This window comes from Atheta coriaria, unplaced genomic scaffold (genome assembly GCF_025399875.1).
Source record: "Atheta coriaria isolate IRGN ID8LTWV9N9 unplaced genomic scaffold, Caltech_Dcor_3.1 hic_scaffold_7_pilon, whole genome shotgun sequence".
Lineage (NCBI taxonomy): Eukaryota > Metazoa > Arthropoda > Insecta > Coleoptera > Staphylinidae > Dalotia > Dalotia coriaria.
Window position 1 is genome coordinate 5391629 of NW_027045449.1, and position 14557 is coordinate 5406185.

A 14557-nucleotide genomic window follows, 5' to 3' on the forward strand; every position below is an offset into this window, starting at 1 on the left:
CCTATTAATATTATTTCATTACTCCATTTCCATTTTGTGATATCAGGCAACCACGAACGCAAACATCAAACCTCATAATGGTTTGATGGCTGCCTAATATGGTTTAAAACTGTAAACAAAATTACATGAAATCTAGTGTTTTATTTGTTGACTTTATTTATTGTATGTGTTTGTTGGAACATTCAAATATGTCTCAATGTTATTGTATTACTCTCGTTTTTCTCGAAAAAGGTGTAACCGTTAGGGAAGATTGGGCGAAGAAATACGCATCTCGAAACGCTATTCAAAAATAGTTGGTCCACTACAAAAATCTGACCAGCTCTCTGTCGTCTCCTTATTAACCAACGCTAGTTACGTTTGTTTTGTTTACATTGTAATTTATACAAGCACTTGATAATATCACTTTTTAAAAATTTCAATCTTCAAATTTCTCAAAGTTCGAACCTCTTATGAGTTCTTTGTTCATGTCTAAATATTACGAAAAGGCAAAACGCAAGAAGGAAATTTGGAGCTCTTCAGGGTCAAAAAGTTGCACTGAAGCGACGACGGTAGTGTGTGTTCTGGACAAATATTGGTTTGCTTGTTTCGTGTAAAACTTGAATTCAAAGTTCGTTCCCGGTCGACGGTTCAATATTAATGACAGTAATGCAATCTAACCGCGTAGTATCATAAATAGTTGCCCCTAAGCGCATCTAGGTGTTCTCTTCTCTCCACGACTGTTCTCAGACCATTTGCAACATGCAATTGGTTTCAAAAATATATATGTATAAGTTGTATGTACAAAATTATGACAAACTAATCAATAAAAAGATACGCTGCGCTGGTAAGATATTTTCGATCAAAATAAGCGCTTAAACTTAAATACTTAACATGAATTTCCTTTTTTTGCGCCACATTGTTTGGCGGCTTGCATTGTTTGTACAAATCAATAAAATTTATTAGAACAAAATAATATGCATCTAGAATAAGTAATAATATGCGATAATTAATGAAAATATAATATTTCGTCTGGTGACATTCTACTCTCGTCAAATTCGATTACCGATCGAACATGAAGCTAAAAACAAGATTCAAAAATTAAACGGTGATAAATTTACAAAATTTGATTTTGCACCAAGAGACAAATCAATTGATTTTTATAATTTTCTTCAACATAAGAAAATTCAAAGCGTAAATAAATGACAAACAACGTACGTAAATTAATTAAATGGTAATTTCTGGCTACTCCATAACCATCATAATCAAAAAATGTCAGGAACGATATTGTGTGAATATGAGGCGTTTACTTATGGAACAGCCAGTAGTAAAACATAATATACATTTGAAGTGTTTTTCAAACAATAATGTACTTTTTTCGGTGCGCGTTTTTGTTTTTGCAAAAATTCATTTCCGTACCTCTCCGTTCTTCATCCGTTCCCCTAACTATTGTCTTGTAAGTCGAACGAAACATTTGCTCGTTTCTCGTAGAAAAAGCGTGCTACTGTGAAGACGAATCTAATGCATTTCATATATAAAAAATATTCATTTTCTTCTCCCCCACTGGCATGCATCGCGCCGCTCCTCATCCACTCCTTCACCGGCATTTCCCGCACACTGCATCGCATGCCACTCACTGTAACATTCATTACTTTGTCTTCTCAGTCCTATTTTCGTTCCGTTACACAAGTTTTAGTTTAAACCTAATTTATGTCCGCTGGCTCCGCTTTGTCGCGACCAGGCGGCTCGTTTACTTATTAAAAATATGTTTAACGCGTGTTTTGGTAAATATAGTGTGTGACTGTGAGAATGGGGATGTGTGTAGTGTTTCTTTTGCTTGTGGGGCGGGAGTGGTTTAGGGATGTCGCGTGGACGCAATCGACGGCCGGCACCGCACGTTCAGCCTTCTTACATATCGGACACGTCTGAGTCTATGTCGTCGTCAGAGAAGTCCTCAGGCGCCGGCGAGGATGACTGGTGCGAGTTGACCTCGTCCAGCAAGGATGAATCGATGTGGGGGTCGCCGAGCACATTTGGACCTAATTTATGCAAATCTGAATTTGCAATTTCTACAAAACAAAGTCAATTTAATTGAATAATCGATAGGCAAACAATTTTAAACTTACGTTTAACATATTCGCGAAGTTCACTAGGTACTAAGTTCATGAGTTTTTCCAATGCCTTCGCATCACATGTGCCATCATCCAGACCTAAAACATAAGAAAAATCAAATAAAAACTTTACTATTCAAATCTACATTATGTTTAACAAACCCATTAACATTCCCAGTTGTTTGAGCACTTCAGAATCGTCGAGAATTTCAAATTTGTCATTAAAATTAAACATATATTCCCTCCTAAAAATTACAATCAAAATTAATTTAACCACACCTACTTTTAATCACAACTTACTTGTCCTGCGAAATACTACAGTCAATAACAGTCTCTTTTTCCGTTTTGACAACGAGGAAAGGCAACTCGATGCAGGAGCTCGCCGGCGGGCGGCCATAGAGCTCTTCGTGTTCACGGTTACGTGTCACGAGGTTCTTGAACGATATCAGGTTGGTGATCAGCTCCAGGAGATACTTCTTTTTCATACCGATGCTTTGCATTTTCTTGCGCTTTTCTTGCTCTAACTGAATGCACTCCTGAACAGAATTAGACGGTAATCCAATCCATTTGATTTCCTTCTTCTGCTTGGAGATGATTCCCATCGCCATTAGCACATTGAGCGCATCGTACACCCGGCGTCTGATATTTTTTTGATCGTACTAAAAACATTTCGGAAAATTAATTATAAAACAATGTTTTCGGTTGTTGTAAGTATTTTTCTTATTTTTATGTAATAAAAACTTACTTTTTCTGGGTTTTGCGTGGTGTACTCTTTGACAAGTTCGTCGGCGACCTCGTTATAAGTGGTAGCCTTTTTCTTGCGCACCTTTTCACAGACTCTGCTCGAAAAGTGCCGCAAGCCCTTTTCGGCTTTTTCCATTTTCCTTCGTTTGCTACAAAATAATTCGACATTTTTTATTAGCAAAGATAAGAATTTACAAAATGTTCAAATCGATATAAACCAAATTGTAATAACTTACATTTCGGGCACACAATCGGAAGGATCCAGCGATTCTATGCGTTTCCGACTACCCGTGTGATCCAAAATCGGCGGCGATGTGTGAAACGATTTGGTCGGCGACATCCGATGTTTGATTTGTGGTGACAAAGGTACGGCAATTTTCGGCGCACTTTGCACAACCTTAAAAATGAAGACAATCAGTAAAGGAATAGAAATATCGATGGTCGGCGAAAACTAACCCTGCTGATCGGCTGCAAGCGACGCACTGTCGTCGATTGACCATCGGATAATTTTTGTACTCCCTGAGTCATTGCACCTACAGGTAAATTTTCTGCAAATAAACAAAATCAACAATAAACATAGTTAAATTGCAATTTGGTTCGTAACTTACGTGTGGTTAGAAGTTTTTGAGTTTTCACCACTTGTGGCACGCTTGTTAAAGTCTAAAACAAAATATAACAATTAATAAATTAATAATGAAAAGCAATAAAAGTTTTGTGTCTATTTTTAGTTTTATGGGAATGTTGAAAGATAACACGGCAACGTTGACAAGCTTCCATTTCAATTAAGCAAGTTTCCGAGACAAACACGAAAGTTTGCTCCTCAGATTCTCAAACTTAAATGAATTTTCAAGACTACACATTTTATCATGAGATTCAAATTAAAGCACACCACTGTTATGAACGTTATGTCAATATTAGTGCTTAACGGTTCTTATCACAGTTAGCATAAAATATTAATCGTTATTTCACGACAACTATTTAATCATTCACTGTGAAATAAAATCAATTAAGTGAGAAATATGAAAACATTTATCGTCCACAAATCCCACTCACATTTCCATGATGAGAAATGACCGAAATGGCCAAAAATTCACCGGCATTAAAGTAGGAAATGAAAAGTAAAGAAAAGAGAGTCGCGTCGCCGAGTGTGTTGGGTTCGGCGCGCCCAACCGGTTCTACAAAAACAAACCCGTGCGTCGCCTCGAAAAACGAAGCGACCAGGCGCAGAAGAAGCGCGCGGGAAACGCGGCAGGCGCGCACGCCGATACCGCCGAGACGAAGGCGGTCACAGGCCGAAGGAAAAAGAGTTGAATTAAGCTTTTACGCGCACGGTCGGCGCGGCGCGCGGACCCCAGATTCGTATCGAAGGTGCGCAACGAAATTATTTCGCTTTGTTTTCAGGCTAGCTTGAAGTCATCTATTTTTTCATCTGAACAATGGGATATAATCGATGATAAACGCCGAACAATCGTTTTGTTTAACCCCGCAATACTAAACCTGCGACAATTTCAACTGTTCAAGCATAACTTTGTTAGCACCAAGTTGATAACAATTTCTGCGACCAATTAAAACCAGCAAGTCAACTACTTCCGCCTATCAATTTTCTAAATTTACTTTTAATGATTTAAGAAATGTCAAAATGTCATTAACCTTAAAATATTCTAAAATTAACATTTTGGGGACATTTTCGAAAACATAAATTATTAAAAGCTGCTGTTAGTTATCCTTGTACACGAGAGAAACAACAGAAGCAAGCGCCGCCATTGTAATTACAGATGTCAACATGTAATTATGATAATCGCGCAGAGTTTGTAACGTTCGTAACGTTTTCCACCGGCCGGCGCTCCGGCGCGTTTTGTTCGCAATCGCAACGACTGGGGAACAACTTCCCATCCGTTGTTTAGTCGTATGTAATTCGAATAAATGTCGCAGGTGCTCGGCCGCCGAGTTGTCGCCCATTTTCTCCGCCGACCGCCAGTCATACAAGTATGTACAGCTCATGCATTTGCGTATTTTTTCAGTTGCACACTGATATCACCCCACTTGTAAGCAGTTAGAGAGTACAAGCTGTGTGCATACATCGCTCTCAAAACATCAATAATAAAATAATAGACTGCGTTATATAACAAAACGATGCAAATTTAATTATTTCGTAGCCTAAAATTAAACTTATAATAGGCAAGAAGCCATAATTTGTGGCTTGTGCTTTTTTTTTTCTTTATTTGAGCTTCGAACTTCGAGTGCTCATTAGTCTCAGCCAAGAAATACGTGAAAAACAACTCCATCAATCATCGTAAACACGTAATTAATGCACTAATAATGCGTTTAACCAAGCTAATCAAGCTGGATATTGGGAATTAGATTTTACTACGCCACTACACCAACTATGTACTAATAAATTCCGTTTGAAATATCAACGTAACGAATACTATAAGAAAGTAATAAGGAAACATGTCTAATCAATGAGAAAATTAATAGTGCGGCATAAAATAATTTGATCCGAATGCATCTAACCTGTTGTCCGCCGCTAGTCGTCTTCACCAGCTTGATCTGCTGGCCATTCGCCAGCGAGCCGATGAATTCCTGCACCTGCGAATTGTCGGACGCCAATACTTTTATCACTTGCCGTCCCGCTGCAACAAAATAACAAAAATTCATTAACGCCAAACACAAAACCCTAGCGAAGCGATTATTTATTTAATTAAAATCATATTATGCATTCACAGCGAGACGAATCCGCAGAAAGCAACATGCCCCAAGGTTGTCTCTTCTAGGTTCTCTCCAGGTGCCAACGTCTCGAAACTAGTTACTCATTCCGTGTAATAAATACGAAGAGTACGTACACACCAAGTGCACACACAATGCGCGCGCGCGCCCGACTTGTTTGCGATGTGTGTGCACAATGAATAGAAAATAAAACCGCGTTTTTTTCTCTCTCCTGGCGGTTCTGTTGTCGTTAGCAATTGGCATACCGGACGAGTGCGCCTTTTAGAACTTATTAGCAATACCAGCAAGAAGCAGGACATTCATTTAGAGACGTGATGGGGATGGAGAAGAATGTGCGATATGTGAAAATCCAGTTAGGCTTGTTTGGATCACGAATCTTAGAGAAACAATTAAGAAACACGAGAAAAGAGAAAATAAGTAACAGACAGGCACGAATTCACGAATTAATAAAAGTATTATTTCTATTCATTTCGAATGATGTCATTGGTAAATGTTATAATTAGACAAACAGCACGCAATATTCATAATTAATTAAACAATATGTCCCTACATAACAAGCCCAACACATCTATCATCAGTGATAATGCGCAGTTTTCCTCGTCGCCGGTGCGGTATCCGAAAAAAAACCACATGGCGCCATTGTCTCATGATGCTCGCGCACCGCACACACGGTTCATGCTCTATCGGACGCTTAACACCCAAGCGAATGCTGATGAGTGTCCCACATCATTTTCTACTCGCTACTATCCAGACATATTTGTATAATAACTTGGTAATCGCTTACCAAATGTGCCGAGTATGCGCATCGGCGACCATGTTGTTTGATTTTTTGTCTCTTGTAAAAGTTTTATTTTTGTTTGTTTGTTTATTTGAAGGTTGGAGACAGATATGTTCAAGATGGGCTAGGGGGTGAGTGTTGTTTGATTATATTATTGAAGGAAGTTTGGTATAAGTTTAATGATAGGATGAGCCACCACACATCACACATGGAAACATTCTGATAACGAAAAACTAGTAGAATGTGTTTGGAAAATGGTGGTAATGATGCAATCAGACGATAATTCCACTTGCGTAGGTGGCACAACAAAATAGAGGGAAATAAAATACGATTATAAACCTCGATAAGTTGTTCTCTCAGTGATAAGAATTCAACATGTAATTGTGAATTCTTAAAATCACTGCTAATGTTATTCGATGTTCATTTGTTTAAAATCTGTTTCCGGTCTGTAGGTTTTTTTCTGATGGCATCACATCATAAACTATTGATTAGTACGACGTGCGGAATGAATGTTTAGTCGATTGTTGCAAGCCGAGTGGAGGTGTAATTGCGAATTAATTTCGGCAGCAACCTTGGCTGGTTTTGTTTCTCGCCGCTTGCGGAATTCCGAGTTTTGTTTGCCTCTCGAGCCGACTCCTGTTGACTTGCACTTTCGGCCTAGACTCACACTTTCCCGTGCCATTTCACAGCCATTGTTTAGGCTGCATCGACTACCGGTTCTTGGCAGACCCGATCACTGATCCAACGAAAAGGGTTGAAATTCCGACGCATTGAAGTAGTCTCAATTACCCCATAGGGCGATTTTACAACCCGGCCCCACCGATCGCGCTCGGCGAGCACCCCGATGGCCGAACCGCGGTCGGGGATTATTTTTAGCCGGCGTAAGGCGTCGCTTTTCTACCCGTGCAATTATGCAAATTTGTACCGCGTCGCGTTATGCACATCGGTGTAATTCGTTGCGATTATTGTAACCGATATCGGCGCAGGCGAAGGTCCCGCGCGCCGTCGGTGAATTTCCCACCAAAAGGCCGAAAAAGTGTATAGGCTTGATCAACTCACCGGTCATGTCCTGCAGGAGGAAGTTGGTCGTGTTGGCCTGGTGCGCCATCGCGTCCTCTTCCGGGGGTTCTCGGGGGCTGACGGCGTGGCGCGTTTAAGCTCGGCCGGCAGGGCCTCCTCAGCGCTGCTCGCCGCGCACGGGCGCCGATCGGCCTGGGCAGCGCGACGACAAATATGGCGCACGCGGCAGACCGCTCATTCGGATGCGAAATAACTAGGCGAGCCGCACACGCATTTTCTCCGTGAACGGCGCTTTTTCAAGAGGACGATCGCGGCTTTCCAGTGGTGCAAAATTTATGCCAATTGGTATTGCGCGGACACGTACACGGCCCGTCGAAGTGCAGCTCTTTCGTGCACGGCGCACGAGAACAGCTTTAGCTTTAGCGCGTACAAAGTGCTTCGTGCGATTGGATGGCGCATTCACGTGGGCATCGTCGTCGCACGAAGGATTAGTTCATGTGCCTGCCGCACGCAACATTTTCCCGCCCAGTAAACTTTTCTAAACTTTACCACTTATACAGTGTACAAATTAAATATACAAGAAATAATTAATGAACAAATACATTTGGCTAGTTTAGAGCAATAAAATAGTGCATGAATGTAGCGAAAATCTAATTAAACGACTTTTGTTTACAGCTGTCTTTTGACATTCAGCGCCACCTGATGGCAGTTGTCATAAAGCACACTGTCAACTGCGTAAGTTTGTTATTTTAAGTGAAAACATGTGCGTTGCTCAAACAACAACAAACGCTCACAATCACATTCCAAAAGGTATAATCATGAATGAAAATTGTGTTTGGTGACATTTTAATGTCATTTACTTTAAAGTCAATTTGTTTTTCTTTAGTTTAAAGAGTAAAGTGTACACTACGAAATTATTTTGAAATGTCACTGTCATCTTACTGTCATCCATCTGTCAGATTTCCAACCCTCTTTGGTTACATGCGCCCCGCTCACCCCTAGCAGTGGTGGGTTTGTCTGTTGTCAAAACGCGTCGCGACGTCGGGTCCGTCTGGTCGGTCTGGTCCAGTGGCCACAACAGCCCGCAAGTGCCCCCATTGGTTTGCTGTCTATCATGTCGCCGGAGGATTGCGCCCCCATGTTATCGACGACCACCTGAAACGCCGCCGTCGCCATGGACGGGCCGCTGGGGGAGATCAACGTGCTGGAGGTGATCTTTTCATACCTGCACCTGGCCGACCTGCGCAACTGCGCGCTGGTCTGCAAACGGTGGCATCGCTACCTGAACGACGAAAACAACGACGTGTGGCGGCTGCACTGTGCGCGAAAGCTTGCCGAAGAAGCTCTCAAGTCCGACCTGCTTGCTTCGGTACCGACCCACAAGGCGAAGTTACGCGCCTTCCATCACTCATGGAACCCCAACGACTGCTCGCGCAACATTTACATTAAGCCCAACGGCTTCACGTTACATCGCAATCCGGTGGCACAGAGCACAGACGCATCACGCGGAAAAATTGGCTTCAAACAAGGCCGGCATGCATGGGAGGTGATTTGGGAGGGCCCCCTAGGCACAGTTGCTGTTATTGGCATTGCTACCAAAGATGCACCACTGCAATGCCATGGATATGTTGCTCTATTAGGATCTGATGACCAAAGCTGGGGATGGAATCTTGTTGATAATCATCTGCTGCATAATGGGAATGCACAGGGGAATTATCCATTGTTGAATAATGCACCTAAGTATCAAGTGAGTTAATTATTCAAACTGTTATTCATTTAATATTCCTCATCACTTGTAATTACCCCATTTGTGTTTTAGGTCGGTGAACGAATACGAGTCATATTGGATTGTGATGATAATACATTATCATTTGAGAAAAACTACGAATTTTTGGGTGTTGCGTTCAGAGGTACATAAAATCTACAAATTTCGAAAGGAAAAAAATATATTTTTGTTCATTTGTAGGTCTCCCCGATAAAAAATTATATCCAACTGTATCAGCTGTGTATGGCAACACGGAAGTCTCGATGGTGTATCTAGGACCACCCTTGGATGGCTAACACATGTCCCCATCATCTGTCCCCCCACAATTGCCTGGTTATATAGGTGATGCACCACGAAGAGTGCGTGCAACGTGTACAGAACGCGCTGAAATGCGTAATAATCATAACATAATGACTTATACCTGCCTCATAAATTTACGGAGAGAGTTGACACATAAGATGGCTATGTATATGACTGTCAGGTTTGCCATGTGATAATACTACTGTATATTTAACTATTTAACTAGATACCTAGCGATAGTCGCATGATTGATGGGAAAATGATGTTGGAGATGTGAGGACAGGTGAATAGTTGATTATCTAATGTCTGAATGAACCAAAGTAACTTCCAATTAAATTATTTTGAGAAGCGGAAGGAAAACATGACACAGCGTGTCATTGGAAGTGACTGATGGTAGATCATTAATGCTGTAGTGAAATTCAAGTTTAGTCATAATTTAATTATGTTAGTTACCATTATTTTGCGTTTGACATTTTTTTTGTGCAGGGCCAAAAGTGCCATGTAGACGACGAAGTTATTCAAATAGCTCCTGTGATATATTTATTTCATTTTTTTAAACTTAATTTATTTATATTTTGCAGTATTATTTGTGCCATTAACTATTTATTTTATAGCTATTTATAAATGCGGGTAGCTGAATTTTATGTTCTATTTTTAGTCATTGTGAGAATCAAAACGCCAGGGCTAGTTTTAATATTAATTTAACATAATTTATTAATGTCCAATTTCAAATTCTTCGACTTTTTCGCTATTTATTTGTAGAATATATTAATCTAGTCTAGCATCATGGAAGTCTCACGTAGAGATCAATTTCACGCAAAGCAAACAACAAACGATTAAGCTAACTTGTACATACTAGTAAAATACGACAAATTCAAATGAAGAAACTTAGTCGACGTACGTCCTCGAATCGTGACCTTCCATCACTGAAATCATGATTTACATCAATTCTGATAAGTTTTACATCATCAAGTCAAACTTGATGCGAAGGTTTGAACGTCAGCAGAAATAGTCATTTTAATCAACTTAATATTGACTGTAATAGATCTAGTTTTGTACATACTGATTAAATTAATATGGATCACTTTAAGCAAGCAATTGACACGAACACACAGGATATATTAAAATAACTCTTTAATTCTTAAACAATTAATTAAGAATTTAATAATTGCTACGATATGAAGAAGCGGATGATTGTATAGAAAAATGGAAACGGAATATCTGCAAGCATATAACGATCGAATCGAACACATGATACTCACTTAGTAATTGCATAAACAGTACAGAGATGTATGTGTAAAACGCAAGCTAATTTTCTGCCCGATTATATATTATAGAATTGATATTTTTTAAAACTGCGCCACAGCAAAGAAATTAGCTTGCGTTCAGCAATGTTGTTAACGATTTCAACTTATTATGTAAATGTACGTCTTTCTAGTCTTTAACATTTCATAAAGTGAAAGATGCGAATTTGTCCTGATAAATGGTTTACATGTCCTTCATTTGTCTGCTTGTGTCTTCTAAACTATTATTTATGCATTCCATTTCATTATCACTCTAAACTTTTGTGCTCTACATGTATTGTTAGTACATTACTTGAACCTCTCACGGCACATTATTATTTTTATGGATTGATTTTGTTTGTTATTTGCTAAAGGTTGTAATAGAAATCACCAATGCATTATCGTGTAGGTGTAGGAATACAAATGACGTGCTGTTGTAACATTCTGATGATGATAACGATGAAATTTGAAGGTGGGTTTACGTTTTGTAACATATGAATGAAAATGCTTGTGTTTATTGAGTAAGCAACATGAGGAACACTGGAAATTGCATAATTATTGTTATTTTGTCTTGGATGATAAGCGAAATAGACTGATAATTAAACAAATTGTGTTTTAACTTTAAAATTCATTATTGAACGATTTTTGTTTGTAAAAAACAATGTATCCGAGAACTAAGTTACCAATCTGGAATATTTTGCCGACATAATGTAGGTGAATATTTCCTCTATCTTTGGTATATCTTTTCAACTCCGTATTTTTCGAAAAACATCTCCCTAGAATCTCTGAAAAACAAAAACATATGCCATGGTTTTTATGGCCACAGAGGGTTTAAAGGAATATGCATAATGTAATCATAATCTTTTGGATCTGTGTCTGTAAAAAAATTTAATCTAATGCATCATTTCAAAAGCTATAGGGTGTTTTTCACATCATATTTTCAATTTGTCTCGCCGCGCAGAGAATGTTGACATAGAAACCACAGTTGTGGGGGCGAATAGACGGAAACGAATCGACGAGAACCCCACTCATCTTACTGTATTTTGCCTAAATCATTCTTAGATGGCGCTAGGATGCACTAATTTGCATTAAATTTTGTTCTTTTGCACGTGTGAATTGTTTATATGCATCAAGGAGTACCTATGCAGCATAAGGTAAATGGCAGTAAATGTAATCGTGTACATGTGAGATACGGGATGACATTGTTGATCGCTAGAATGCACATATTTGTATTAAATTATTCCTTGTTTGAGTTAGTTAGTATTGTCGAGTGTTAAATGGCAAACTTACCCTTGTTATAAACACGATAAATCAATTTAAACACTTCCAAAATGGCATACGTTCTTTTATTCGTATTTTACAAAGTCGATTTAATCGATCGAACATAATATATGGAAAATATTCAACAATATTTATAATATGTCACATTGTAAACTCTTCCGCTTTCATTTCAACAAAATCATTAACGACAATAGTTTATGTATAGTTATTTTATGGATAAATAATAAAATATTCAAGAAGATCACAAATAAAAACAGTTGTTAATCGTTTTCCGATTCGTACCACTTCTAACAAAACAATGCGTCTAAAATTGTTATATGATCATTTCTTAGTCAATATTTACAAAACACATCGGTACATCGGTTCATGTTTCTTATTTAGAACAAAGTTCGATTTCAATTCGCTATTTAATGCTCCAATCCTGTGAAGTAGTGTAGTTTCACATGGTCGAGTGATCCAGTATTTTAATTTTTATCGTAAGAGTTACAAGATAAGATAAAAACACGAGTCATTCTTAGGTTTGTTTTGCTTTGCTTTGCTAAAAGACAAATCACTCATTAATCTTCACGCCACTTTCATAACAGTTTCACAATTCATTTTTGCGCTTAAACATTTTCAACATTTCAAGACTTAAATTATCTATGTACACTTTACACATTGTTTGTATGTCGTCGAAGGACATGTTGTTTGATTTTCTTTTATGTTTACATTTGACTATCGTAACGTACATGTTTTCATCAATCTGTCATATTCAACGATTTATGTTTACTTTTTACATTTTACTAATGACAAAAAAACTTCTAAAATTGCTAAAATCTTAAATTCTTGCAGATATAGATAGAAAAGTAAAAAAAGGCAGTGTTGATGTTTATTATGTTGACACCATGCCATTTTTTTAAGTTTAAGTTTCATGTTGATATTCTGTAATTAATGCTCTAAATAAGGAAATAAATTCCAAACCCTGTGTATCGAAAAAATTGGACCAACGACACAAAAATGTTACATTTTCCACGCGAATTTTTGAATTTATCAGCAAAAATGTTGTGTTAACGCAATTTCATTTCATTTGCTTGCATCCGCATAGGTTTTCATCCTAACGAATTATAGTTCATGCAAATCATCCAGCTTTCCTCTCAATTTTAAACTCCGGTTGCACCTCGCAGCACTCTCGAACCCTGGATAATTACATTTCGAGCATTTTTCTTCTGGCACTCTTTTCGCGTCCGACCGGTCGGATCGTTTACGTTCCGCTGTCATTCCGCTCCTCCATTGGATAACTAATAGTTTGTTCGCTCTCATTTCCGGTCCGTTCATTACGTCTCCGGCGCGCAACCGGATAATGTCCTTCGCGCGCACATTCGCATTTTATCAGACATCGGGAGTGTGGAGTGGCAGCCGGTCACGAATACATTTTTATTTGCATCGCTCTCTTCGCCCGACCATTGAAGTTTTCCAATTGGAAAATGCGTCGGGTTCATTTATCTTGCGGTGATAACGTCGAAGCGCACGATTTTCGGTGCAGTGCAGGAGGAAACCATTCCGTTGGTGGTGGTGGACTCATTGTCTTCGTCACTGGCAAAACGCAAAGAAATTAATTGTAGATTTTGACTTGTGTCCAGTGATATGGTTGAAAAACGATTCAAATTTACTTTCATGGAAAATTTTCATTACACTATACTCATCGTTAACACTCAGTATTTAAACATCCGCCATTTTAATCTACACTTTACAAATAACCAGTGTTTTTATGTGTTGGTTTTAGTTGAGGTTATATTTGTTCATTGTTTAGTATTCAATGTAAATCAAAGTTTTGATTTTGCTTAGCACACCCTATAATTGCACCGACACCAGATCGCAATCGTAGAGTTCGTGCTCCGGAGTGACATCTGGACGCGCATGCAGCGTGCCCGATTGGCACTCCTTGCCCTCCTGCTATACGGATATCTCCTGAATTTGAACGCGTTTCTTCATAGTGCCGCTAGCTGGTGGATTGCTAGACGTCCGCACTGGCGGCAACGGACGTTCCTTTTTGTTTTCGCATACCGTGCTACAATTGGCGTGCGCACACCGTGGCATTGTCGAATAACACGGCGGTTTATCCTTTTCTCTACGACTTGTGACAGGTGAAGTACGTAGGGAACCGCATGGCGTCCCACTCATACGTTGTGACATTTGAATAGTCTCCGACGAAGAAGACGAACGTGATGCACGACCTTGCGTTGTTTGCCGTCGACGGTCCCGTTCACGTTGGTAATAAATTCCAGCAAAAATGAGCATATTTAGAACAAGTAGAAGACAACCAACACCAACTGTGACACCAAGCGCTGCAGTGTAGCTATAATAATGGCGTGTTGCAAGCCGTTGCAGCAGTTCGCCATCTTCTTCGGTAACATCCTCTTCATCCCCAACATCTAGATCCAGCAAATCGTCCGTTGATGTTGATGACGCCTGAGGACAATCAGTACTGCCTCCATTTGCTCTTGGATCCGTCATTGATGCTGGGTGTAATGGTGGTGGAAGACGTGTGAATGATTCGGCACGCACAGCACCTATTTTTAAAACAAATAATTAA

The 14557-nt window shown here is 39.2% G+C and overlaps 3 protein-coding genes across 3 annotated transcripts in view; 1 reads left to right on the forward strand and 2 right to left on the reverse strand.

The window, feature by feature from the left end:
* Nucleotides 1-133: 133 nt before the first annotated feature.
* LOC135796338 (transcription factor Dp-1-like) lies at nt 134-7796 on the reverse strand. Its single transcript, XM_065308324.1, has 10 exons — nt 7396-7796; nt 5346-5464; nt 3440-3491; nt 3288-3379; nt 3068-3228; nt 2833-2980; nt 2388-2746; nt 2250-2332; nt 2103-2186; nt 134-2045 (listed from the first exon to the last, which is right to left on the reverse strand). The coding sequence occupies exons 1-10, from the start codon at nt 7442-7444 to the stop codon at nt 1885-1887; spliced, it is 1308 nt and encodes a 435-aa protein (XP_065164396.1). The 5' UTR covers nt 7445-7796; the 3' UTR covers nt 134-1884.
* A 375-nt stretch (nt 7797-8171) lies between these two features.
* Fsn (F-box synaptic protein) lies at nt 8172-11312 on the forward strand. The gene is made up of 3 exons (XM_065308325.1): nt 8172-9103; nt 9176-9266; nt 9323-11312. The coding sequence occupies exons 1-3, from the start codon at nt 8531-8533 to the stop codon at nt 9415-9417; spliced, it is 759 nt and encodes a 252-aa protein (XP_065164397.1). The 5' UTR covers nt 8172-8530; the 3' UTR covers nt 9418-11312.
* A 722-nt stretch (nt 11313-12034) lies between these two features.
* Nucleotides 12035-14557, reverse strand: part of LOC135796337 (neuroligin-4, X-linked-like) — a 95317-nt gene continuing 92794 nt past the window's right edge. The window contains exon 9 of the mRNA XM_065308323.1: nt 12035-14534. Coding sequence (XP_065164395.1) covers nt 13918-14534 — 617 coding nt within the window. The 3' untranslated portion in view covers nt 12035-13917. The remainder of the gene's footprint in view (nt 14535-14557) is intronic.

Bases quoted from the DNA above. Each gene is read 5' to 3' on its own strand.
- LOC135796338 (XM_065308324.1), bottom strand. From the start codon at position 7,444: ATGGCGCACCAGGCCAACACGACCAACTTCCTCCTGCAGGACATGACC. The intron at 5,465-7,395 runs GTGAGTTGATCA...ATTTTGTTGCAG, and splicing joins CCTCCTGCAGGACATGACCG to CGGGACGGCAAGTGATAAAA. The intron at 2,747-2,832 runs GTAAGTTTTTAT...AAATGTTTTTAG, and splicing joins CCACGCAAAACCCAGAAAAA to TACGATCAAAAAAATATCAG.
- Fsn (XM_065308325.1), top strand. From the start codon at position 8,531: ATGGACGGGCCGCTGGGGGAGATCAACGTGCTGGAGGTGATCTTTTCA. The intron at 9,104-9,175 runs GTGAGTTAATTA...TTTGTGTTTTAG, and splicing joins ATAATGCACCTAAGTATCAA to GTCGGTGAACGAATACGAGT. The intron at 9,267-9,322 runs GTACATAAAATC...GTTCATTTGTAG, and splicing joins TTTGGGTGTTGCGTTCAGAG to GTCTCCCCGATAAAAAATTA.